Genomic DNA, 26,328 nt, shown 5'->3' with positions numbered 1-26,328 from the left:
TGCGAAAAGCAGAGGCGATAGCGGGCAGCCCTGTCTGGTTCCACAGGACAGGGGGATTGGGGCCAAGATGGATCCGTTGGTCCTCAGAAATGTCTTTGGGGCTTTGTAGTTAGCCAGCATGATTGTCTGGAACGTTGCTCCAAATCCAAAGAGTGAGTTTCATGAACGACCAGTCCACCTTGTCAAATGCCTTGGTAGCTTCTAAGGCCATTAGTACTAGTCTTAACTTAACTTAAAATTTAGGGCGGCGAGGTCAACCAAGTTCTGTCATGATTCCTGCCCCTCATGTCCCCAGCCCTCCAAGATGTCAGGCTGGACCCAGGCCACAATCACCTACATGGCCCGCAAGGGCCTCTCCATCCCTCCAAAGACCCACTTGGAGTCAGACTTGGCGCTTGTGGCACCAGACTCACTCACTCACTCCCATAGGATAACATTGGGGATTGGACTTGTAGTGCATTGATGGGGACAAGATGGATGCCCCACATATTTCAGTTCCCAGAACTGCATGTGCAGTCTAGTCTTTTGGGTGCGGTTCAGCCCAGAGACACCTGGGATACCGAGAGACTATTTAAGCCACGGGCAGGCTGAGAAACATGCTTTTTTGTGTTTTCTGCACCTGCAGCGTGACATTCGCCGTGTTCGGATCGGTCTCCAGTAGGCCTGCATCTTTCTTCTGCGCTTGCAGGAGCTAAGAACAAGAACACCGTTAGGAACAGCCTTACCTTGCGGCGCTTCTGCCCATTATTCATCGCTCCTTCTGTTCTGCGGGCATCTTCGGCGGTGTCATTCCAATCCCGGCACGCCGCTTCCTAAGGAAAAGGGAAAAGAACAGAAAAAAGGCATTAGTAAGCATTCAGCAAATCTTTGCTTATTTTTACAGAATGTACGAGCTTCAAACGCTTACCTGAATCCCAGCCGCTCTGGGGGAACTGTCTCTGGAACTTCTCATCCATCTGCAAGAGGGAAAAGACACTCCAGGTTAGTGTGGAAACATCTAGAGGCGCCGCATACCGTGCTTACTCACCGCATTTCTTCTTCATAACCGGCATCCACGCTGAAAACGTTGCGGCACCTAAAAGACACAGAAAAAGAACTCCGTTCAATACAAATACGAAAGGGTCGCATTGCGCTCTCACTCACCTTCAGCGCTACTCATCTCAGCAGCACGTCGCCATCCCCGGACGCCGGCCATCATCTAAGGAAGGAAAGGAACGAAGTTAGAGAACTGTTCAAAAGACTCATTATACTTACCTGTCGGACTCTTGCCAGTGAAGTACTAGGCAGCAACGAGCCTGCACCAATCAACGCACCCCCGCACTGAAAGCAGGACGGAGAGCACACTTTCCAAGAAAACAAGGTGAGCTGTGGATCAAAGGGGAGGGTTGGACCCCGGGGAAGAAGGGGTTCAAGCACACAGAGACAATAAGGAGTTAGACTCTACCAATCCTGTGTTTCAGACCCAGTCTCCAGTCGAGTAGACTCCAGGGAAGGGTTCGAGGTCGTAAGAGGTCAGAACAGGCTGAGTGACGTCCCCGTGGATACCAGGTGAGCGTTACAGTTCAAGGTTCTGCAGATATTATCTCCTGTTGTTCGGTTTAAGATGAAGCCTGCATGGTCAGGATTAATTATCTCCAGTAGTATGCAACCTAGACGGTTTGCGAGAATTTTGGAATACAGGTTAGCATTCAACAGGGCTATTGGCCGTATGAAGCCGGGTTTCTCGGGTCTTTCCCTGGCTTGGGCAGGAGGATGGTGGTAGATTCCTGCATCAAAGAGGTCACTGGTCCGGTTTCCCTGAAGGAGTTGAAGAGTGTCACCAAGGGGGGAGCTAGCTGGGGATTGAATAGTTTGTAGAATGTTGCGTAGAACCCATCTGGGCCTGGGGCCCGAGATTTAAGAGCTTTGATGGCTTCCTCGACCTCCTCCTCAGTGATGGGCACCTCCAGACTCTCTCTTGCCGAGTCGGTGAGTCGGGGCAGGGTTGCTCTTTGCAGGTATTCTACCTGTTTGGACTGGTCTTGTGGCAGAGCAGTCATTACCTGGGTCAAGTGGTCCACAGCCAGTAGTTGTTTTTTTAGTTCTGAATATTGGGCGACTCCCTTGGAGTCACGCAGGCCAGCGATGGAATTAGTCTGTCTTGTTTTGGCCAGTTTAGCTACCAGGATTTTGTTTGCTTAATTGTTCTTTGTGTAATAAGATTGTTTGGCCTTGGCCATTAGTTGTGCAGTTTGTTCAGCATAGTGGGCTTCTAGTTTCTTCCTGGCTATGCGTATGGCTCGCTGCGTCCTAGGGGGACCAGCCTTTTTTCTTGTGAGCTTCCTCTGCAACTCCGAGTTCTTCCTCCAGGGCCATCCGGATCAGCCGCCTGTTCCGGTGGTAGGCCACCCTTTGTGCAATCAAGACACCTCTAATCACTGCCTTCATGGCATCCCAGTTATTTGCCGGAGAAGTGTCTGAGTCTGGATTTTCCTGTCCCTCGTCGACATGTCATTGAGGATTGGGTCATAAAGGGACCATTTACGTGGGGAATTAGGCTTGGGGTCGTGTGCCCGGATCTCCATGATTACTGGGGCGTGGTCAGATAGGATCCTTGGGCCAATAGTCACTTCGTTGGCGAAGGCGAGAGTCTGCGGGGACGTCCATAGGAGGTCGATCCTTGAGAAGGTTCGGTGAATGTAAGAGTAAAAAGAGTCATCTTTTTCGGTGGGATAAAGCACCCGCCACGAGTCCACCACCACCAGGGATCTAAATAGACATAGAAGGCTGAGCGCCTGGGTAAAGTCACCCAGAGTCGGGGGTGAGATTTCTCTCTTATAGGGTCTGGTACTCCATTAAAGTCCCCTCCAATTATAGTCTGGCCTTCTACAAAGCATGAGAGAGAGGAACTCAGCGAGTCATAGAAGCTTGATTGCCCAGAATTGGGGGCATATACTGAAACAAAGGTGTACAGGTCTCCCAGCAGAAGGCATTCGATTGCTATAAAACGGCCGTCTGTGCATGTTTTCAAATCTAGGACCTGGGGATTTAGGTCCTTCCTGAAAAGAATTGCGGTACCTCCTTTTTTTAGTACCTCCTGAGGCAAAAAACTGGAGTGGGTATAGCCGGGAGCGGAGCCGCCCGACGTCTGCTGGTAGTAGGTGAGTCTCCTGGAGTATCGCCATCGGAGCCTCCTCATCCTGAAGTTTTTGCAGGATCGCTCTCCGTTTGGCGGGGGAGTTCAGCCCATTGACGTTGAAAGAGGAGCTTTAAGTTTTGATGTTCCTGGGCTAGGCCCTTCCCCGCCATCCCGTCTAGAGGGAGGGGGGGGGTTTGAAGGTGAGCGGGTCAGCCGCCATCTCTGGTGAGAGCTAGAAGTGTGTCATCCTGCACTTGGAGTTTTAACACGAGCCCCCAACAGGAGGCCGTAACTTTAACTGGCGAGTGGGCCGACATTGTAAGTACGGTCGTACCCCTAGCCAACCGGGCCAACAAGTAAGTCGAAATACTACAGATTTCCAAGGACTCAGAGATGGAACGTACCTTGGAATGGGCATGAGCCGTGGATGTAGCCTGCTGTCATGGTTACAGGTGTTCGATCGCTGGATCAGAGATGGAGATTCCCTGTGGAGCAGGGCAGGGCGGCCGATGATTGAATGTGGCGTGGGTCTATAAGGCGCAGACTCGCCCCCGACTATTTCCTCCTGTTGCTCCGCTGCACCTTTGACTACGAGGGCCGCCTAGGTTTCGGGGAGGGGGCAGGCTCCGGATTTTTGGCCACCTCCAGGTCCGGTGAAGTGGTCTCTCTAGATGAGGCTGGGTGCATGATTTTATTAGCGTCTTCCAAGTGGCTGATCGCCGCAACCTGCCCTTATATGAGAACTGTAGGGCCGTTGGGAACAGCCATCTGTATCGCACCTGGTGATCTCGAAGAAAGAGCGTCAGGGGCCAAAGTGATATTTTCTGGAGAGTGAGCATTGAGAGGTCTTGGTAAATCTGGAGAAGTGAGCCCTGGAAAGAGAGTTCGTTCAGAGACCGGCTTATAGCTGAGATGTCCTCTTTTGTAGTGAAGAAATGGACACTGGTGATGACATCTGGGGGGAGGTTCAAGTCCACTTCCCGGCGTGGGCGCAGTCTATGGATGTGGTCCAACAGAAGCTGGGATTTTTCCAGTTGTGGGAGCAAGGTCTGGAAAAAGTCCCCTACGTATTCCGCCAGGTTTTTATCAAGGACGGAATCCTCTGATCCGGAGGTTGTTGCGATGTGCCCTATTTTCGAGGTCCTCCTGTTTAAATTCTAGGATTTCGCATTTGTCTTGTAGGGCTCTGATTGAGCGTTGGACTTCCCCCAGTGTAGCGGTATGTTCTTGTGAGCGATCCTCGATCTCTCCTAGCCTCTGCTCCACCTCAGTCACCCTTTGATCGGTCTGTTCTACTTTGGTGGTGAGTTCTGTCATGCAAGAACGAAATTCGGACTTGATGTCAGCCATAAAAGCCGCTATGTCTCCTTTGGTAGCGAGAGCTTCTTCTTCTTGAGGTTTCTGCGGGGTGAGCCTAGGAGGGTCCTGCTTCTTTCCTTTGTCCGATGTCGAGAACATAGTGGCTATATCCAAGTTCTTGCCGGCTTTTGCTTGTTTGGTCATGGTGGCAGCACAGAGGGGACGCGTTGAGAGGCGCCAAGGTTTCCTATTGGGGGTCTCCGTCAGAGGGCGGATCCAGAAGGCAGCGATCTCAATGGTTGTTGGGGGGAGAGCTCCGAAGGCTCGGGACGGAACCCGTCAGTGTCACTGATCCAGTAGGTTGTGTCCACCCAACGTTATGCGGAGAGGAGCGGGTGGTTACAGTTCTTCCGGTAGAGGGGAGAATTCCAGAGGCGTACTCTGTTCCTTGGGCAAAGGAGGCACGGCTGAATGAGGATGTGGGCCGGGGCGCCCCAGGAAGTGAGCAGGGGGCAGAAACAAAGGGGGTTCCCACCACCCTGTGAGAGTGGCGGATCCGCTCGGCCCCTTTCAGGGCTGGGAAAATTAGCCCAAGTTGCTTCAGGTATGGCTGGGACTCTGCTGGACTTGGCGGACCCCCTTTGGCTGCAGGGGCCTTTTGGTAGCATAGTTAGTTAGACTGCATTGCAAGAGGCCCTGATGAATGCACTCCGTTACCTGCTGTGCCTATAGGTATGGCTGTGGTGTTGTTGCAGGCTCAGTTTGTCTCTCCGTTGGGGTGCTTGAGTCTAGTGTCGGTCCCCGCTTCACTCCCTGTACGTGCCTTGCGCCGGATGTTGCCGCCTGTCTGGTGTGCCGCTGAAGTTTCCTCCTTGGAAGATATTGCCACCTCCGGGATCTCTATGCCACCCCGGGGCCCAGACGGAGTGCCGCCAGGGGCCCCCCACACTCAAAGGCGGGGGAAGGGTCGAACTGGTTATCTTATTGCAGAGGGGTCCTGAGGTTACTGCCACGAATTCCCGTGCCCCCACTCCACCCCGGAGGTCCCCGCCGCTGGCTTGGCTCTCGCCACTCCTCTCAGGGGGCCTGCTTGCGGGAGGCCTCAGCCAAGGGGCCTCCCGACGCAGAACCGCCAGCCAAGGGCTCTATTATGCAGGGTTCCGGGGTTCGCCCCAGGTATCCCTAACCTGGGGGGGCGCAGATCTACCCCGTAGAATAAGGATAGCCTGCATTGGTAAGTAAGGAAAGAAAGAGTCCCATGCAGTAAATGAATCCAATGCTACGGAGGAGCAGATCCAAAAGTCACAAAGCGGTGTTTACTTGGTTTTTTAAGTCTTCGTTGCGTTTCGCCATCCGTGGCTGAAGAGGGCTACCTCTTGCCGGCTCTATTACGATAGAGGCTCTCAGTTGAAGCTTTGATGCGGTCGCCCCTGCTGCGTGTCACGCCCAGGAGACGGGGTCCGCTCTTCGGTGGCTTGCGGGAGCGGGGGGACTCATTCCCTGTGCTGCTTCCCTCGGCTGGTGTTCCGACAACACCACGGCAGCTCTGGTTCTTCAGACGCTGGAACTGGGCTACATCCCACGGCTGAGGGGCGCCAGTCCGCACTTGTTGTCCGGCCCCTCACCGCTCCCGACATGCATGTCCTTACGAGGTCCGCCTCCACTCCTTGTCGGCATATGCGCCTGCCATCTTGGTTTTTCAGATGGTGCCAGGTGCTGGTTTTCAACAGCTGATTTCAGGCACAATGGTTGTGCGTTAACCACTCAGCTTGAGACCAGCTGTGCTCAAGCAGTTCCGGTCGCCTTAGTTGGTGTCAGCGACCCGTTTTAATTGCGGGAACTGCATATTTTTCACGGGCTTCCCACGGATGGCTTCAGAGGAGCGGTCATATAGATGGCGCTCCAAGCCACTCCTCCATTATGTGCTATTCTTAAACTATGGACATTTGTCGCAACATGTATTGCCATTTATTCCTAGGTATAGACATTTGTTGCCAACATGGACAATTGTTGATTATTTCTTGTTGCAATCTATGCACAATTATTAGTATACATTCTTTTCTTTTTTCAAAGACTGCAATATTCAACAGCCACATACTCGCATGAAAGATGGATTCAATTACTTTATGAGAAATTGTTGCTGATGTATTGTTGAGTTATAGTCAACTTAAAAAGGAAAAACGTATTTGGTTGGCCAAGGATCACATGGGTTGGGGAGGTGTAGCTAAGACTAATGCTTCTGAAGAGGCCTTTGTTTATTCAAGTTTCTGCAGAAGAAGGGGGGGAGGAGGGAGAAGTTGGAGAAATGAGTGCACACATTTCAACCGTGTACTAATTTCAATGGAGGATGTTAATGTTGTAGCATGAGGTGTGTGGCTTGGCGACGATGAGTGGCCTTGAGGGTAAACTAAAGAGGGGGTTGATCTGGAATTCAGCATAGTAACATAGCACAGTGTAGTGGAGGATATTAACAACATTAACACAACTAAATAATAACAATAATTATAATCCTACTGACATTAGTAATTGGACTGGGGGCTGTAAGTGCATGAATTCACACTGAAATATCAGCAGTGTGCTTTGCAGATGTTAGATTTAGAGCACAATGAGGCAGCAGGATGTGAGCTTGAAAGAATGATTTTATTGTTCAAGGTACAAGTCAGGAAGCAAAGGATGTCATGTTGCACATTTCATCTGGGCTCAGTGAAATATTGAGCAGGAGTGCTGACTAAAGGTTATTGTAGAAAAAGCCAGAAAAGGCTGGAATGATACTGGGGGTTGTTGGCCAAAAGATGGGTGGTGATTGACCAATGGCACCCCATGACATCACGATAGAATGCAGGAAAATGGGCGGTAAAACAAAGAATCTTTATGAAAATATAGGCGGTGGAGGTGAAAGCAGGAGAGCTTAAAAGCTGGGGGAAGAGAGGAGAAAGGGGTTGGCCACAGAATGAGCGAGGATAGCAAGAAGAGGGGGAGAAGAAAAACAAATGTTAAGTAGGGCGGATCGGGGGCTGTGAGGCTGCAGTCTGGGCCGGGAGCTGTGCTCACTGCAAAGGAGGGAGATTGGTGTTAGAGGAGTGATGGCTGTAAACCCGGAGGAGAGGGAGAGAGAAGGAAAGGAAGGGAGAGGGAGACCGTGAAACGAAAGAGGGTCCAGCCATGCAGACAAAGTGGCACTGAACTCTTGGCAAGCATAGGTGACAAAACAAATATTTAATTAGAGATAACTCATATTGCAATTAGGGAAGTGTCAAATTGGGCACAAAAGGGTGGAAACCCATTTGTTCTCTATGCCTCGGAGAACAAGTGTATTTTCCTGAGCGCAAATAGTCACTTGTTAGAAGGAGGAGTTTGCAGTACTGTTAAGCTCATCAGTAATATTTTCAAGGTTGTGTATAAAAATGCATGTGGTCTGCCAAGTTTGCTAAAAGAGAAGCTAGTTTTGCTAGACTCGAAAGGGAAATAATTGTCTTGGTGGGGGGGATGTTAAGGAAGTCTATGACGATAGACTGCGAATATAAATGCTCCAACAAGTTAAGAAAACTGCATTTTTGCCAAGCTGCATTTAGATCATTCTTCCCGTTTCTTCTATGTGTTCAACGAGATGTAATGCATTAATATTATTCTGTTTTGCTAAATGAAGATAAAGAGTGCCTGAGGGTATGATTGTGGAAGCTTTGTGTGTGTTTTAGAATTGCGTGACCTGGTCATTTTGTGATATGTGATGAAGTCTGTTGTATCCAGTATAGTCGATATGGGAACTTAGTATGCCTAGTGGATTGCTAAGCCTGACATTTCATTAGCCAAAGACCCAAAATAAAATCATAGCAGTAAACAATGACCAATTAACGAATTCCCTACACTGTAGCAAACAAATCCTTACAATGTCCAAGGAATTTGGCTTATTGAAGTTGGTGTGGGGGGACTGAACCGGTGTGAATCCCGTTTGAAGGCACTGTACAATGAACATGCCAGGAGCAGGCTCCGGAAAAGCTGTTAAGAAGCATACCAAGTTTTGTGAGCTTGCTGACAGGAAACTCAAGATGTGCACCCAAAGGCCTACGGCCAGAAAATACGCTGAACCGACAGGTCTAGCAACATTTTGGCCTGGCTGGTGAGGCAACATAAGGGGGCCTAACAAGAATTAATCTGTAGTGGATTTGGAGGCGAGGTCTACCTCCCACGCCACTGACATCAACTTGATAATCAAGAAGTATTACACTGCACTGTATGCATTAAACCTTGTCACAACCATCTTCCAGTTAATAGAATACTTCCACTTTGCTATGGCCGGAAGGTGAGCAGAGTGTCTTGTTGAATATGCACGTCACCGTGGAGGAGATCAGAGCAGCATTAACAGACCTACAGTCTGGGAAGGTGCCAGGTCCCGACAGGCTTTCAGAATTCAGAAACATCCTTACCCCGGAACTGCTGATAATGTATAATGAGGCCCTGGTGCTGGGCTCCCTACCACCCTCAGCCAAAGAAGACAAGATCGTGGTCCTGCCCAAACCCAATAAGAACTCCAGAGATTGCTGGTTCTATAGACCCCTGTCCATGCTGAATGTGGATAATAAAATACTAGGTAAATTGCTAGCACGAGGAACACTCCCTTTACTACAGGAGGTGGTCATAGATGACAGTCTGGCTTTGTGCCTGGGCAATCCAATGTCATAGCCTGAGAAAACACTTTACCAGTATGGATTTAATGGACCCTATAGCAACACCGGTGGCAGCCTTTTTGGATGCTGAAAAGGCGTTCTCACTAGAATAGCCATTTATGATCGAGGTATTCTCTAGGATGGGAACAGGGAGATATATTATTGCACTGGTGTCACTACTGTATACCAACCCGATGGCCTGGGTGTATACTAATGGAGTGACATCAGAGATGTTCCCCTCTTTCGTAATACCTGTCAAGGGTATCCTCTATCCCCAATCTTGTTTGCCCTTTCCATTGAGTCACTGGCCACGATACTACAGGAGCATCATACAGAAAGAGGCCTCAGATTTTTCAACAAAACCGTGTTGTCATTATATACGAATGATGTGGTAATAACACCCCGAGCGTAATCTGCATCCCATTGTAGAGGAAATGTAATGATTCGGTCAACACTCAGGGTTAAGAATTAATTGGAACAAATCAGAGTTCTTCCCACTTACAGAGCCGGTATCCCCAGCGGCCTACTGCAAACAGTTTAAGTGGTCAGACCAGAGAGCCCTCTACTTGGGCATGAATGTTGCCATATCTGTGGACATTTTATAGGAGCAAAACTATGCACCTCTTATCTGCGACATGGAGGCTAAGGCTAGGAAATGGATTACACTGCCCATCTCCTTTCTGGCTAGAATCTCCTTGAACAAAATGGTGCTACTTCCTAAATGTCTCTACTGGTTTACTAAAAACGCCATACATCTCAAGTCCAAATGCTTTGGCAAGATCAAGGCATTACTTATCGCTCTTATATGGGAGAGAGGCGGGCAAACACGTCACATTAAATGGGAATCACCGATTCTGCCATACCATCTGGGAGGGTTAATGTACCAGATTTTAAAACGTATATACTGGTTAACATGTTTCATCACACATATTGGTTCCAGGGATCCCTGGTTCCCCAGTGCATTAGATTGGAAAGAATGCTGGGGCAACCAGTGGCACCCCAGGCGATGACTATTGCAACTAGTAAGTGTAGTCGGGATTCAGTTACATTCAAGATCACTATTTGGGCTTCCCTGAAACTGCATCACAAATACGACATGTCACCACCTTACACACCATTTTCCTAGATAGCATAGAGGGTTTACCATTCACTATGTAGAAGGGCGGTATGCAAGAAAAATATATATATATAAAAAGGGACTACCGAGGCTGGAAAAATCGGCTTGTGGGGGGGGGGGTTGTTTAAGGAATGAGTTTATAGACCCATCGAGCTTCCATGAACAAAAGCCCACTCACATGATATCTACCCTGCTATATAAAATTGGGTCACAGTGAATTGATAGCAAGGTACCCGAAAATGCCTGAGGATCCTAAGTCACGCGTTGTCTCTGTATTTCCATGGGGAATTCGCCCAGGAGAAACGGGGCAGCCAGGAGGAGGTGGGAGTCAGAGATAGGTACCCCAATAGAGGGTGAACGATGGAACAAAATATGCTGGCCAACAAGGTACATATCCTTCAAACACAAACACAGAGCACAGCAGTACAGATATTTACATCAAACGTAGTATATGAGAATGAAGGTGAGGAAGTGTAATGCTGCAGTGTCTGGAGCATGTCCAAAATGTAAACAGCTCCTGGCACACGACTTGGGTGGGCCCTCTGGAAAGGGGTTGTGGGCACGACGGCAGAGATGTCTGGGCTGGAGCCAATGGAGGACCCACTGGCCTGCTTGCTGGGCCTTCTCCCACCCCTCCCCCAATGCCTAAGAGGGAAGGTAGGTTCATAGTTCTGGGGTTATTAATCGCCTGAAATTGATTCCATTAAGATAGATGGACAGACTGGCCCCATCACATAATGGTTGAATGAGCTGGCCAAGGCTAATGAATGCGAGGAGCTCTACCGTGAGCTAGCACACCCATCTGCAAGACCAAGGGAAGTGTGGGTTTGGTTACAGCAATTCTTGGTTGAAAAAGCAGCTCGAGAGGCCGGACTCTAGACGCTGCGCAGACCGTTGATGCCTATATTGGAGGGATGTGTCGGGGCATCTGGGTATACTTAAATGTATGGGAAACTGTAGTATTCAGAATGCTGCACTGGGTTTTAATTCTCGTCCTTTTGCTTCCCCTTTTTATAAACGGCAAATGAGGGAGTGGTAGCACAAATTAACTTTGATATGTAATGTATTTGGTTGTGATGATGGCTTATTGAATAAAAAAAGTTAACAGGTTTGCTTCTGAGATATCGGCCAGGTTTGTTTGCATTTAAAAATTGAACAAAAATACTGAAGAAATCTAAATGTACAGACCTTTGGAGAGGAATAACTAACGGACTATTGAGTGACTTATTCTCCTGCAAAACATAAATATCCCAAATCTGCAGCACGCACTATTAAAAACTAGTAAGCAAAATAGCTGTAGAGTGACTGGGAATTGGCACGCATAATGTATTTTTCTATAGTTGAAATACTATAAATAGACCCACAATTGGTTAACACGCACACTATCATTCTGTTAACTAGTTAAAAACTTTAAAATAAATGTAGCTTTTCCCTGTGCCATTATGCCCTGTTGCTGATGTAATGCACTATATTGAATAGCAAAATTGATGTATTCATTTTTAGTAATGTTCAAAACCTGCCTTAATCAGATGATAGGAGGTGAAATTATGGTTTACTTCATTCCTACTACATGGAGATTTTTAGTTTAGGGAAGCTGAGTAGTAGTAGTACTATATGGGAGAAACTTGCACTACAGCGGTACATAGTTTTCGATGTGGGAGGTGTTCCAACTGCTATGGTTATTCTATACTTTTTCCTTTTCTATGCAAGGGGAACTGGGGTCACGGAGGGCCACGCCGGACATATTCTTTGTGATCAGAGCTTTGACTGCTGAGGCCTAGATTTTTCTGTTCTATGAAAGAGTAGCGTACATTGCTGAGGCCCTTAACCTGTTCAATGCACGGTGCAGGGGCTTGCACTACTCTCTACCATGCAGTTCCTGCTTTATGTGAGTGTAGTTTGTACTGCTGTGACCCATGGCTTACCCATTCTATGTGGTAAGCTGGCACTGGTTAAGACCCATGACATGTCTCTCCTATGTGAGGGAAGCACGATGTACTGAAGTCCATTTCATACCATTGCCATATCCAGGATGAGAGTGTGTACTCCTGCAGCCTATATTGCACCAGTTCTATGAGAGGTGAGTTCCACTGCAGATAGCCATTCCTTATCTCTTCTCTGTGTGTGAATCATCGTCCCTTTCTCTACTTTGCATGATCTACCAGTTCTACATGATGACAGCTTCCATTGCTGTTGACCTGGTGTGCCTAATCTAATTTTGTGAAGAAATCCTGTACTGCTCTGTTTGAGCAAAGCTTTACAAAGTGTACACTGATATACTGATTGCTTGCATGACCTGGAAGTTCACTGGGTTAGTTCCCCAACTGCTCCAAGTAGTGGTGGCTCATGATTTTTTCAATTCAAGGGGTGTAAATGCATGCTTAGCGTAGGCAGGATTTTTAAAGTAATGGATTAAAATGATGCATTTAATAGCACACATACCGTGAAAACCTTGGTAAAAAGCCAAACGAGTAGCATAGCACAAGAAAAAAAAATTAAAAAGATGCAAGTTACCAACTGTGCACAGGACAAGGCACAAAATAAGTAGTGTCGCAGAGCAATTCGCTATGCAAATCTGTAGGTTTGCTCATTAAAATGACACTCGAGTAGCAAAGTAGCTATTTAAGTTAACCTGTTCAATAACAGCCCAGCTCACCCAGAATTCCTCTCTGGCTCTCAAGGCTTTCTCCACCCTTTTTTCTCTGCAAGTTTAAAGGGGCTAATGAAGGGAGAGAGTGCAATAGTAATAATCACCTTCACTTTTAAGTGCCAAAGGCCTGTGTGGGAGTGCTAAGCACTTTTTATTTTCCTTTTTCAACAATTGAAAACCAAAAGTAATCTAAATGTAACGTTCACTAAGCCAACTATATCCTGTTTGGCAAAGACCAGTTTGTGTTAACTTTAAAAACAGTCCGCAAAATGTCTCTATTTCTGCAATAAAGTACAAACAGGGTTCTACAATCTCTAGATGCAACAGTGCTATGGAAATCCTGGTCTATGCTGAAAAAATTAACTATGTCAGACTCCGCTCCCCAGTATGACATATTAAAAGAAACTGCAGAAAAAACAATGAAGGTGTATTAAGAGACTGGTCAGCGAAAGCTCTAAAGCAACTAACATATGTGGGAGCCACCCTTAATTTACTGCACGATAAACCATGTGCGGTTAAAAAAAAAAAAGTGAAGTACTGCGAATGGATTAACACCATCAATCAGAGAGAAAAGCTGAAATTTAGCATACGTCTTGAGTGTGAAAATCGAGGAGTAGATCAAGTCCCGAAGTACCTACAAAATTTCCCTCGAGATATCATCATGACAAGTTTGTACGGCTACACTTAAACCTGTTACCGACGAAGGTGTTGTTTTTGAAAAAAAGATCAAAAAATCCAACACAACCACTGTCAGTTCTGTGATCAAGATGTAGAATCAATGAAGCACCTGATAAATAAAATCAGAAAGAACGTTGGCGCTAGGGAAATTTGCACCCCTAAATGGGAATATGAATGAGTGGTGGACAGCTATATTGTTTGGAAAAAACCAAATGACATGTGCGGTCATAGACTTTCTGGAAATATTGTTGACAGCAACAGAAAGAATGGAAGGACTAACCGAAGAAAAGTGATGTACTGATATACGTGCATTTCAAGTCTGTTTTTTATGTGCTTTTTAAGTCCTTTTTAAGACAAATTGATGACACCTAAGCAATAAGGACTTAGAATGGTTTGTTAAAACTCTGTTAAAGTTTTGTAAAAAGATTTTTTTGAAACTAAATACAATAAAAAATAAAAGAAAACAGTCATGCATTTCCATTCCTAAAAACCTAAGCTGTTACATAATACTGAACTACAGTATTGCTTATGTAAAATACTGCAGTCTTCATGGTTTACAGTAAAGTTTAGGTTAGTGCATCTAAATATCAGTGTCAACTATATTTCATTTTGTTGAGGAAGATGCATCACATCGACAAGTGAATATTTTGAAAACACACCTGCTCACACAGTTTAATGTTTTTTATGGCTAACCTAGTTCTGTGACCTGCTGGTTGCATTCATCTGTGCAACTGGTGCTCAATCCATAATCTGATCCTATACTTCTTGACATCGTGTCTTATCACCCTGTTGGTTTATACCAACTACCCTGAAAGTGAGATGGCCGCAAATTACAACATTGCACCTAGTTTTTCCAGTTTTCTGCATGCTATGCCATCCACCCTGCTTAATCTCTTAATTTCTTTCCTCTTAGATAATACACAAAGCAAACTAGATGTTTACACAAAGTAGTGATTAATATTTCCATCTAGTCTATACATCTACAGATCTACTGCACTAACATACACTGTAATAAACCTCCAAAGCTCGCTTCACTCTGACTGCATTATATATTCGTTCATGTGGGAGACAGCTGGCCAAACTCTTTTCATAGCCTTTTTTACAATATCCATTTGTGTCCATTCGTGCAGCTAACCTTTTACATTTACAGACACTCATCCAGGGCTTGCAAAGCCCACTCCTGCATAGTCAAGAACATTTTATGATGAGCGAGTACCATTTGCAGGGGATATTTGTAACTTGTATGAAACACTAGCTGATATACCTGGCGTTGCACGGGCTTTCATTGCCTAAATCGGTAAAGGCAACTGTGCAAAAGTCGGTGCAGATTGGTGAAACGGTGTGAAATTGTATAAGGACACTCTAATAAAGTTACCAACCTTCAGGATAAGATTGCCAAAAAAAGCTAACCTACCTAACATGATCACACCAGCTAGAACCTCCATGCGTCCTCATAAACCAGCACAGCGCTAGTTTTCCAAAAGTTTCACTTCGAGGTCGAAAAAATGATCCTCTCCCTCAAACCCTCGAATTGTCAGGGAGATAAATGCCCAGCCCAAATCGTTAAAGATGCTGCTAGAGACTTGGCACCTTTCATATCCAAGTTAATTAATGCCTCATTCTCGACCGGCACCATCCCTAGTAATCTAAAGGAGTTCTGGGTACTTCCACTCCTCAAAAAACAAGTAATTAGATCCCACTATACCCACCAACTATAGGCCCATAACGACAGTACCATTTTTACTAACATTTTTAGATAGGGTGGCCTATCTCCAAATACAGGATTATTTGGAGCACAACCAGCTACTAGGAGTCCTCCAATCAGGATTCAGGCCCCAACACGGTACCGAAACGGCACTAATTGACCTCAAGGCCCAAATCGACGAGCTTAGAGACAAAGGGAAATCAGCCTTACTACTTCTCCTTGATCTCTCGCCTGCGTTCGACCTGGTGGACCACAAGGTGTTATGTAATCACCTTGACTCAGCAGCACACTTTTCCCAGGAGGCCATAGTCTGGATCCAATCCTTTCTAAGTAACCAGACTAAGAGTTTTCGCGCCTTCAGCAGCAGCAGACCCTATTCATATTACTTGTGGAGTGCCACAGGGCTTCTGTGTCTCTCTCACAATGTATAATATATTCACTAAGCCCCTTTTCGATGATCTCGACCTTCTTGGTATCACCTACACTAACTACGCAGATAATACCAAGATTCTCATACCACTTACTGGGGATTATGATAAGGATTAGGCCTTTGTAAATAAAATATACCTCATCCTCCAGGCATAGATGGCTGTCACGGTCTATGCCTGAATGATGACAAAACTGAGCTCATCATTCTAGGAACGACGTCTAACTTCAATAAACTTGGTCACAAATACACTTCCTTTAACATTGATGGCAATACTATTAAGGTCGCTAAAGAGGTAAAAACCGGTTTTTATTTGGATTCCACCCTCACCTTCGCTAGACAGGTTAACTCCATGGCTTCTGCCTCTGCATGCACATGCAAGCTGATCAGAGCCGGCAAACCATTCCCATCTAAAAAATAGTACCATTGGGGCCAATGCTTTAACCTTGTCCAAATTGGACTATTGTAACTCCCTTTACATGGGAGCCAATAAGTACACCGTCAGAAAATTCAGATTCTCCAGAATAATGCCCTTAGAGCAGCATTGGGCATAGCGAGGAAAGAGCACATTTCTGATGTAAGGAGACTGGATAATTGGCTTTCCTCGAGTGACAAAATCCTGCTTAAAACTGCCTCACTAACATACAAGTGCCTAAACAACACTGCACCCCGCTATCTCAGAGAGCATCAATAGAAAATCCTCGAACCGGCCTACCAGGACTACAAATACGAACTGTCTGATTGAACCCAGGTTCAAATTGACTAAAGCTGGGGTGTGGGAGGGGGCATGGGGAGCTTCCCAGTCAAAGCTGCTCAATTCTGGAACTCATTACCCCCCTACCTGAGGGCGGACCAAACGTATCTGAACTTCAGATATAACATCATTAAGTGGCTCAAAGAAAATGACCACTAATGCACCTTTAGTCACTGTTTTATCCTTACTCTTATGCACTGTAAATAGTCCCCATTATGTACACCTGATGTTGAACCTCCTTCTTAAATTATGGGAACTTCCACTTCTCTAAGGAAGCCACTACGTGGATCAAATCATTCCTCTGAGACCGCACATCCAGAGTAGCCATAGGAGACACAGCAGCAGACCCCATTTCAGTCCCGCTGGGAGTTCCTCAAGGATCCTGTCTCTCCCCAACGCTCTACAATGCGTACACCAAATTACTCTTTGCAGCACTAGACGCAATAGGAGTAATTTATACCAACTTTGCTGATGATACACATATACTTCTTCTTTGAATTGTTTTTATTATTTTAAAACAACAAACCAAACATTACAGATGATACACATATATTTATCCCTATTTCAGGTAACCTTGAACAGGACACCATCTGTGTGAACAAAATTTACTCCGTCATGTCATACAGAACAGTTTATGCCTAAATGGAGAAAAAACTTAGATCCTCATAGTAGGCTCTCCCGCCTGATTAGCCAAGCTTCACTCACAATACACAGCCATAGTCATTGACGACACCCCCAGCCCAATCTCTAACCAAGTAAAAACCCCAGGGGTTTATCTAGACTCGAGTCTTACCATGTGCAAACATATCAGTGCCCTTGCCTCTTCCACAGCCCATACTACTAAACTTATCACACTGAGTCATCCTTTCCTTACACAACAAAATTGTATCACCCTAGCAAGAGCCCTCATTTTAGCCAAGATTAACTAGTGTAATATACTCCTATTAGGCACTTCAAAAAATAAATATTAGCAAAATGCAACTACTCCAGAACAAAGCCTTAAGAGCAGCTCCAGGCATAAGAAAATAAAAAAAAGGATCACATTTCTCAACACAGAAGAGAGGCACACTGGCTACCTATCCAAGCCAGGATACTCCATAAAACGCTCACCCTCACTCACAAATGTGCCTCAGGAGATGCCCCCAGCTACATCAACAAAAGTTTAAGCCGTAAAACTACAACCAGATCCCTCAGATCCAATGCAAACACACACTTACACATCCCTCATTGCAAGAATGCAAGAATGCAAGAACAGGCAGCTCCAGCTTCACGGTAGCAGTTCCTAGAACCTGGAATTCACTCCCAGCCTATATCATCAATGAGCCTTCCCTGAACAAATTTAAGAAACTCCTCAAAACCTGGCTCTTTAACAAATACTAACTTCACCTTCAGACGCATAGTAATACAACAGCCCCGACTATTCCTGAATGTTGTATATCTATGGATAACCACAATTTAACACTATCGTGGTGATAGGTCAACAATAAACTAAACCGCTCACCCAAGTAGCATACCTGTATTAGTCTATGCTACCATGCAATGATTACCTCTCTTCTGCTTTTTCGTTTCTATGTATACATTGTACCACTGCAAACTGTAATGCCCTACCTTTATTGTTAACTAACAGGAGCAGTCCTCTGTTCATTACAGTTAATGAGTGGGCCTCGACCCACGTGATTAAGGAGACGGGGTTGCCGCCAGAAGTTCAGTTAGCGCCTGAAAAAAGACAGATTCAGACGTGCCATCATTGTCTCCTGCTTCATTTGAATCATCAAATTGCTGACTTATATTGCATGCATGCAGCGCCAACGCTATGCGTTAATATACTGCCAACATAACATCTAACAATGGCGATGAGGTTTCTATAAAGCGGCGCCGAGGCCCGGAGGTGAGCCCAGCCACTGCGACGCAGTGCCAGCAATCAAACGCCTGAATCAAAGCACCGGAGCCGCTCAAAACACACACGGCAGGAAAACAAACCACAAGTAAGGACTCATTAGCACGCGAGTGCAGATTGCAGCATTCCGCACAGAACGCTCAGCTACCAGCACGTGTTATGCACGCTGCGTATTATACGCGGTGGAAGGGCACAGTCATACGCGTGCGCCGTAAAAACAAAATAGAGTCCTGTCAAAGGCTGAAGGCATCGCAAGCTACTTAACACGCTCCACATAAAGCGTGCACCACATTAATTATCCCAGCAGCATTTGACTGGATCAAAAGCCCCAGTTTCATCAGAAAAGCACTACCACCCTCAAGAAAGCTCAATTATGTCTGAAGACAACAGTGGAATTGTAAGCCCTCCCACCAGCTCCACGCCCCGCCAAGCCTCGCATAAAGAAGAAACTACAAGCCCCGCAGCCATTTGACATGGCTGGATAACACCAGCAGCCTTGCCCCCACGTGGGATAGGTGGCTCAAGGAACTGCACATCTACATAGATGCATCGGGGGTAAGGGAGGAGCGCCGACTAAGAGGGATCCTGCTACATTCTCTTGGCCCAGTAGTGCGTCACATTGTGTTTGAAATGCCTGAATCCAATACAGACACTTTTCAAGGAATCATTGAAGCACTAAATGCTTATTTCGCACCGTTGCGAAACATTGACTATGAACGACACATCTTCCATACATCCACGCAAGAAAGTGGTGAAAATATGGACAATTTTATAATGAGGTTAAGAAAAAGAACGAAATATTGTGACTTTGACAGATATTCAACAGACGAAGCGCTTAAATCTCAAACCATTGCCGGCTGTGCATCACATGAGTTTAGAAACAATCTACTTCAGAAAAGCAGAACGCTAGAGGAAGTATTACAACTCACACGGGCTGTCTCGGCTCTCACACTACAGACGGAATCATTAGGCAACATCAAGATCACGCAGTCAGTTTCCACGGCATCAGTATGCCCCATCAGAACAACCAGAGACCCCCCTCCCGCGGAACAGAAGAAATGCTACAGGTGCGGATTCAGATTTCCACATGTGGGGCCGTGCCCTGCTATTGGCCACAAATGTGGAGGTGAAAATCATTGTGTGCAGAAACATCAATTTCTTCCAACCGACAGAACAACAAAGACACATGGAGACAAGACCGCAACCCAAGGCGGGAGAGCTCAAGATCCCGTGTGAGGCACTCGCCTGCGGCCTCCAGACACCAGTCACAAAATACACCACGTGACCGGCCGCGTGAAGAGAGAAAGCGGGAAGAAAGAAGAGATTATTCGAGTAACACCAGCACCAGGCACGAATCACAAAAACGTCATTCCAGGCAAACAATTTGATATTTAGATGACTCACCGCGCAGGAAACGCGAGTCACACTCGTCCTCATCAAGCGGGGACCGGAAAAGGGGATACGTACATGCCATCGGAAACAGCATAGCAGCAGAATACAGCCCCACCCTACTACTACAAATAAATGGGCAGAACAAAGAATTCCTAATTGACACGGGAGCGACCGTCAATGTCATAAATGATGAAACGTATAAATTACTCAACTACAAGAAGACATTGAAAGAAGCAGACACAGTGATATATCCATACGGCTCGAATAAGCCACTGCACTGCCAAGGTATGTTTACGGCGCATTGTCAATACAAGGACAAGAGTCAGAAGATCAAGATATATGTTATAAAAGGGGAAGTGCCCGGGGGCAGCATCCTAAGTTTCAAATCTGCAATTCAGATGGGACTCATTCAAATAATGTATCAAATAATGTCAGCTTATACAACCAGCCCAAAAGACATGATGCAGCAAATGTTCCCCGCTCTCTTTACAGGCCTGGGGAAACTAAAGGACAAACAAGTCAGACTACATATCAATCCACAAATACCCCCAACGGCACAACATTACCGAGGCATTCCCCTCAACATACAGAAACATGTGGAAGACGAGATCCAGTCATTATTACAGCAAGACATCATAGAGCCAGCGTCGGGACCAACTCCATGGGTGTCTCCCATTGTACCAGTACCCAAGAAAGACAACAAGGACAGCATTCGCATATGCATTGACATGAGGGCCCCAAACGTGGCCATAGAGGGAGAACGACACCTCGCCCCAAGAATGACTGATATGATGCATCTACTTCACGGATCCAAAGTGTTCTCAAAATTAGACTTGAACAAGGGATACCACCAGCTGGAGTTACACCCTGCCTCAAGATAGATCACCACCTTCTCAACGCATATTGGTTTATTCAGATATAAAAGGCTCAGCTTCGGGGTATCCTCAGCTGCAGAAATATTTCAGAACGAAATACATCAGGTGATAAAACACATCCCCAACTGCCTAAACTATTCTGACGACATCTTAATATTTGGCACCACGCAAGACAGCCATGATGACACCCTGCGAAGAGTCTGCATGGCTTTGGAAAACGCCCACTTCACTCAATCCCGATAAATGTGAGATTAGCAAATCCACCCTCAAATTCTTCTGACATATTTTCTCGAAAGATGGACTGCAACCCGACCCTGAAAAGGTCCAAGCGTTGGTAGAAATGCCCACACCCACGTCAGTCTCAGCAGTACATTCGTTCCTTGGCATGAAGAGCTACAGCACACGATATATTCAAGATTTTGCGTCTGTGAGTACACCCTTGCGACTCCTCACAGGAAAACTTCAGGAATTCCAATTGTCACACGCATGTGAAGAAGCCTTCCAAGAAATCAAAAATGCCACCGCATCATGTATGACATACTACGACCCCAACCTTGACACGGAACTCACAGTAGACGCCATCCCCGTGGGGTTAGGAGCGATTCTAGCGCAATCCAAGCGCGGAGCATCCCCAGACTCTCCAAAATAAATTGTGGCATACGCAAGCCGAAGTCTGTCCACCACAGAATGCGCATACTCTCAACCCAAAAAAGAAAGCCTGGCAGTAGTCTGGGCGTGCGAACATTACCATTTATTCTTGTACGGGTGACCGTTCACCATAATCACAGACCACCAGGCTCTTACCACGATCTACGGCAAACCAACAGCAAAAATGCCGCCTCGCATTGCCAGGTGGGGCCTCAGGCTACAAGAATACTCTTTCAAAATAATTCACCATCCAGGTAAGGACAACAATCCAGCAGACTTTCTTTCAAGATACCCACTCCCAGCTCGTGATGAGCGGCAATCACACAAAGCAAACCAATACCTACGCTACCTGGTCAGCAGCGCACTACCCAAATCCATAACTACAGCGCAATTGCTAGAAGAGACAAGAAAAGACAAACTAATTCAAGCGGTTCAAATGTGTCTACGCTCAAATCAGTGGCAGTGCAAGCAGAGAGGAATGCCATTCATGTCTGCTGAAGAGGTACAACACTTTTGCACATTCAAGCTTGTCCGCAACACCCTGTCCACATCACCCGAGGGCCTGCTACTGAAGGAAAAGAGACTTGTAATTCCTGCAGCACTGCATGACCAAGTGTTAGATATTGCTCACGCAAGACACAGAGGCATCGTATCAACCAAATGGCAATTAAGGACCAAGGTGTGGTTCCCATCCGTAGATGAACGAGTGGAACAGCGGCTAAGGAAATGCCTACCATGCCAGGCAGTGGCTCCGCGCACGTTCCCCGAGCCCATCCGACCATCTGAAATGCTGCTGCAAGTGTGGGATGAAGTAGCGGTTGACATGTTTGGCCCTTTAGCCAATGGCAAATATGCGCTAGTGATCATTGACGAGATGTCACGATTCCCAAAGTACATCTGATCCACTCCACCAGTGCTCAGGCTGTCATGCCGGCCCTGGATAAGACATTTGCCAACTATGGCATTCCTTCCAGATGTCAAATCGGACAATGGGCCTCCATTCAGTGGGCACGACTTTGCCATGTTTGCTGAACACCTAGGTTTCCAGCATCACAAAGTTACACCGTTATGGCCACAAGCAAACGGAATGGTGGAACGATTTATGGGTAATCTCAAACGCACCCTTTAAATATGCTCCATCAGAAACGGCTCGTTCATGCAAGCCATTTGCAATTTATTACGAGAATACCGAAACACGCCTCACAGCTCGACAGGCAAATGTCCATCAATGCTAATGTTTGGACGTGTTATAAGAACAAGGCTCCCGCACAACCCCCGAGCCAAGACTGACTCTACCCAGGTGGAGAATGCCAGAAACAAAGATCGAGAGAGCAAAGCCAGGATGAAAGAATATGATGACACCAAGAGACAAGCAAGACCAAGCTCGATCCAGATAGGGGACCAAGTCCTGGTAAGACAGAATCAAGTCACGAAGGACACACCTGCTTTCAAACCAGATCCAATGACCGTAACTCCCATTCAAGGCTCCATGATAATGGCAGCAAGCATCCAAGGCACCATTACCAGAAACTCATCCTTCTTCAGGACATTTACAGGCACCGACACCAATGCCACCATCACAAGAACATTGTTGGATGATTCATCAGACATACACACGGAATACTGTGAAGAAGAGAGAGACGCTGATGTCAGCGACAGCGGTGGAGCAATTTCGAGACTGTCCCCACCAACACACAGCCCATCCAAGAGGGTTATCAGAAGGCCCACCAGGTGGATTGAAGAACTCAATTAAAAGTTGTCACGTTTTGTTTTAGTGAGGGGGAGATGTAATGTCCTACCTTTATTGTTATTGTTCACAAAGAGGAACAGTACCCTGTTCATTACAGTTAATGAGTTGGCTGCGACCCACGTGATTAAGGAGGCAGGGTTGCCGCCAGAAGTTCAGTTAGGGCCTGAATAAAGACAGATTCCAACGTGTCATCATTGTCTCCTGCTTCATTTGAATTATCTAATTGCTGATTTATATTGCATGCATGCGGCGCCAACGCTACGCGTTAATATACTGCCAACATAACATCTAACACAAACTAATGTATATGCAACCACTAAGACTAAGTATACTTGTAAAATACTCTGTGATACCCCTGGGTTTGGACGTACAACGAATGCAATAAATAAATAAAAAATAAATGTGTTCAAATCCTGGAAGCATCTGCACCTCAAAAGTAAATATTGCAAAGCAAAATAAATAGTAGGACTAGGATTAATGAAGATTACTGGTAAATAATCAGAACATTTGTTTGCCACTGTCAAGAGATGTGTGGCACCGAGGTAAGCGATCAAGTGCAGGCAACATATTACCTCAGAATAATGGTTATATGCTTCAAAAATGAACCAATGCGAAACACCAAATAGTTTCTGTTTTTTTTTTTTAAACTTGTTGGTGGTCCATTGATAACAGTTGTTGTCCATGAGACACTGACATTGTACCAAAATCACTCACACACAGACGTCACCTTACCACAGGCGAGAGGGTTGTGTTCTTACCCTGCAGAAATGAGGCAGACCCGTCCGGTCTAGACAACAGGTTCTGTTCACAGGCGAAAACTCTAAGGCTGCCATGAGAAAACATGCTCAAACCCTGTTTAGCTTCCATGCTGTCTATCAAACAAACCAGGCACTGCGCAGACAACCCTGTCAGGGAATAAAAGAGGACCCCTACGACAGCAGGAGAAACCTGTTTTCACAACGCTCCTCGCCCACCTTACCATAAAAACAGTACTATTCAATGCAACACTGCAATAGAGGAAAGTGAAGATTAGACGCGCATCTAAATAACGTGTTTAGAATGAAGAAATATATGGTTTCGATCATTTTAATTCAACAATTAAATGTGTTCAATAAGGGCAACACGTTGATTCATATTTTTTTTTTTTAACTGATACATTTTAAGGCTAGTTTTTAAATAAGAAAGAGGAGGTCCGATACAAGTCGCCTAACGAAGAATCAACGTTGTAAAGCAAAGCCGTCTGGCTATCCTTGTAGGTAGCAGCCACGAAGGTGCGCAAACCCCAGTCGCCGCATCAGCAGCGTTATCGCCATCTTGGAGCGTCGCCGTTCGTGTATAAAGTATTGGACGTTTTCACGCCGCGCGTTTGTGTTGGTGATTGGGGAGCAATCAGAAAAGAAATCATTCGAGATTAACAGCAGGTCCGTCCACTTGCCTATGTAAAACCTCGAAATTGATCATTTATGAAGATAATGCGTTCGCTGTGTCTTGTTGTGCTATCTACATCACCGAATGTCCTACACGAACGAGTAGATACCATTAGTTATAGTTTCATTTTGAAAAATATTAAAGTTAGTCTACGGTTTACATGTCATCTTTGTGTGTCTACCTGTTTACAATTTATTCTGCTATATGTTCCAATGTAGCTGCCAGAGTAAGAACATTAACTTTTATCTCTTCAGGCCCCCTGATGACAAAAGGCTGGCTGTAGAGCTGCCTGAGGATTGTGCACCTCTAAAGCACAACTGTATCAGCTAGGCTGGCATCCGTAGCCGGATTACACGGTGACCTAATGTGAACCCATATCCAGCTCGACTCCTTCAGGTGTACCAAGCGGCCAACAAACTTGACAAGAGTAAGACCCGCATCAAAGATGGCGGCCGCTGCAGTGCTGAGGAGACTGACCCGGCTGCCTCGCAGCGCTGGGTTTTACGGTGTTACCCGCACGCTTTCCATCGGTGTAAGTAACTGTTCGTGTGCGCTTGGGTGGGGCGACTAGGCAATTGAAGGCGACTGAACGGGTGAGTTATGGGATTCCTTGTAACTAGTTTAGCAACACTTAGATCGTGGTGAGCACATTTCACTCCGATAAGCAGAGAATGCTATTCAGTCACAGACTGAGAGCACCCCTTTCACGGAAGCACGGTCTAGAAGACCATGACCCCTTTACTGAGAAACTCGCCACGAGAACTTTGTTTATAGGCTCGCAAGTCAACAATGTGTTTCGAAACCATAGCTTTTTCTATTTCGAACTGTCAAGCCGACGACAATGATTCCTAAAACGTTATGTCAACAGACCCTTCATAAATATTTAGCCACTCATATTAACATCTGCCTCAATATGCACAGACCATGTATTGACCTTGGCAAGGTAAAGTCATCCGCAGTTTAGGCCAGCCTACCGAAAGCCTGTCTAGCAGCCAGTCTCTGATTGCTGCTGGCAGGGGGAGTGTGTGGGGCTCGTAACGATCGCTGTCAAAGGGAAAGTACTTCCTCGAAGTAGAGAAAGTGGCTTTGTCGCGCACAAGACACTCAAATGTAATGCAATGATGGGAGTAGAATAAAAGCAAATGAGGGGTAGATGTTAGGTACTGGGTTTAGGACGGGGAAGCTGCGAAGTGGAGTGGCAGATGTTGATAGATCAAAAGGGGCATGCGGAAACCCGGAACGACGGGGGACAGAACAAGAGCGGTACTGGAGAATATTATATGATATGGCATTTATAATGCGCCTATACACAAGTGCTTCAAGGCGCGACAAGTTGAAGGAAGCGTGAAGAAGAGAAAGAATGGGAATGTTGTATTTGTTTATTGGTGATATGTACTGTGTTCCTGTAAGCTGCTTCGTGGCACCAGGCTAGATGTGTCATTGGTAGTAGGCAGTGGAGGTTATAAGTACATCTTAAACGTGGCGTAGAGAGAGGGGAGATGAGGAAAGTAGGGTTGAGATGGGGACACAAAGGTATAATCGTGTTTGATAAATAATGATTTCACGTTTTAACTGGCGTTAAGTGAGTGACCATACCAGTTCTCTACAGCAGATGATGTCCAATTAAGTGGACATTACCAGCACGTATCGGTGCTCCTGTACATTGAGTGGGAAAGTAAGCAAGACTCCAAACTCTACAAAACAATGCTCTTAGAGCTGCACTAGGCATAAAGAAGAGGGAGCATATCTCCTCTATTAGGCGGCAACACAAATGGCTCTCCACTGATAACAAAATCCACCTAAAATGATCTCCTTGACCCATAAGGCTCTAAATAATGCTGCTCCCAGTTACTTGACGGACAAAATAAAAAGAAAAACATCTAATAGACCTATGAGACACGCCAACTCTAACTGCCTGGATGTACC

The 26,328-nt window shown here is 46.0% G+C and overlaps 2 protein-coding genes across 4 annotated transcripts in view; one reads left to right on the top strand and one right to left on the bottom strand.

The window, feature by feature from the left end:
• EXOSC5 (exosome component 5) overlaps positions 1-23,927 on the bottom strand; it is a 588,575-nt gene extending 564,648 nt beyond the window's left edge. The window contains exon 1 of one of the 2 annotated variants that reach the window (XM_069644393.1): positions 23,733-23,927. In XM_069644393.1, the coding sequence (XP_069500494.1) occupies positions 23,733-23,841 (109 nt within the window). In that variant the 5' untranslated portion in view covers positions 23,842-23,927. The remainder of the gene's footprint in view (positions 1-23,732) is intronic. The other variant, XM_069644392.1, reaches the window with a different exon arrangement.
• A 674-nt stretch (positions 23,928-24,601) lies between these two features.
• BCKDHA (branched chain keto acid dehydrogenase E1 subunit alpha) overlaps positions 24,602-26,328 on the top strand; it is a 177,876-nt gene continuing 176,149 nt past the window's right edge. Inside the window, exon 1 of one of the 2 annotated variants that reach the window (XM_069644388.1) lies at positions 24,602-24,934. In XM_069644388.1, the coding sequence (XP_069500489.1) occupies positions 24,848-24,934 (87 nt within the window). In that variant the 5' untranslated portion in view covers positions 24,602-24,847. Of the gene's footprint in view, positions 24,996-26,328 lie in introns of both variants that reach the window. The other variant, XM_069644389.1, reaches the window with a different exon arrangement.

This window comes from Ambystoma mexicanum, chromosome 2p (assembly GCF_040938575.1).
Source record: "Ambystoma mexicanum isolate Mex_15411 chromosome 2p, UKY_AmexF1_1, whole genome shotgun sequence".
Classification (NCBI taxonomy): Eukaryota; Metazoa; Chordata; class Amphibia; order Caudata; family Ambystomatidae; genus Ambystoma; species Ambystoma mexicanum.
The sequence above is the reverse complement of the archived record's forward strand: the minus strand, read 5'-3'. Positions and strand labels throughout refer to the sequence as shown.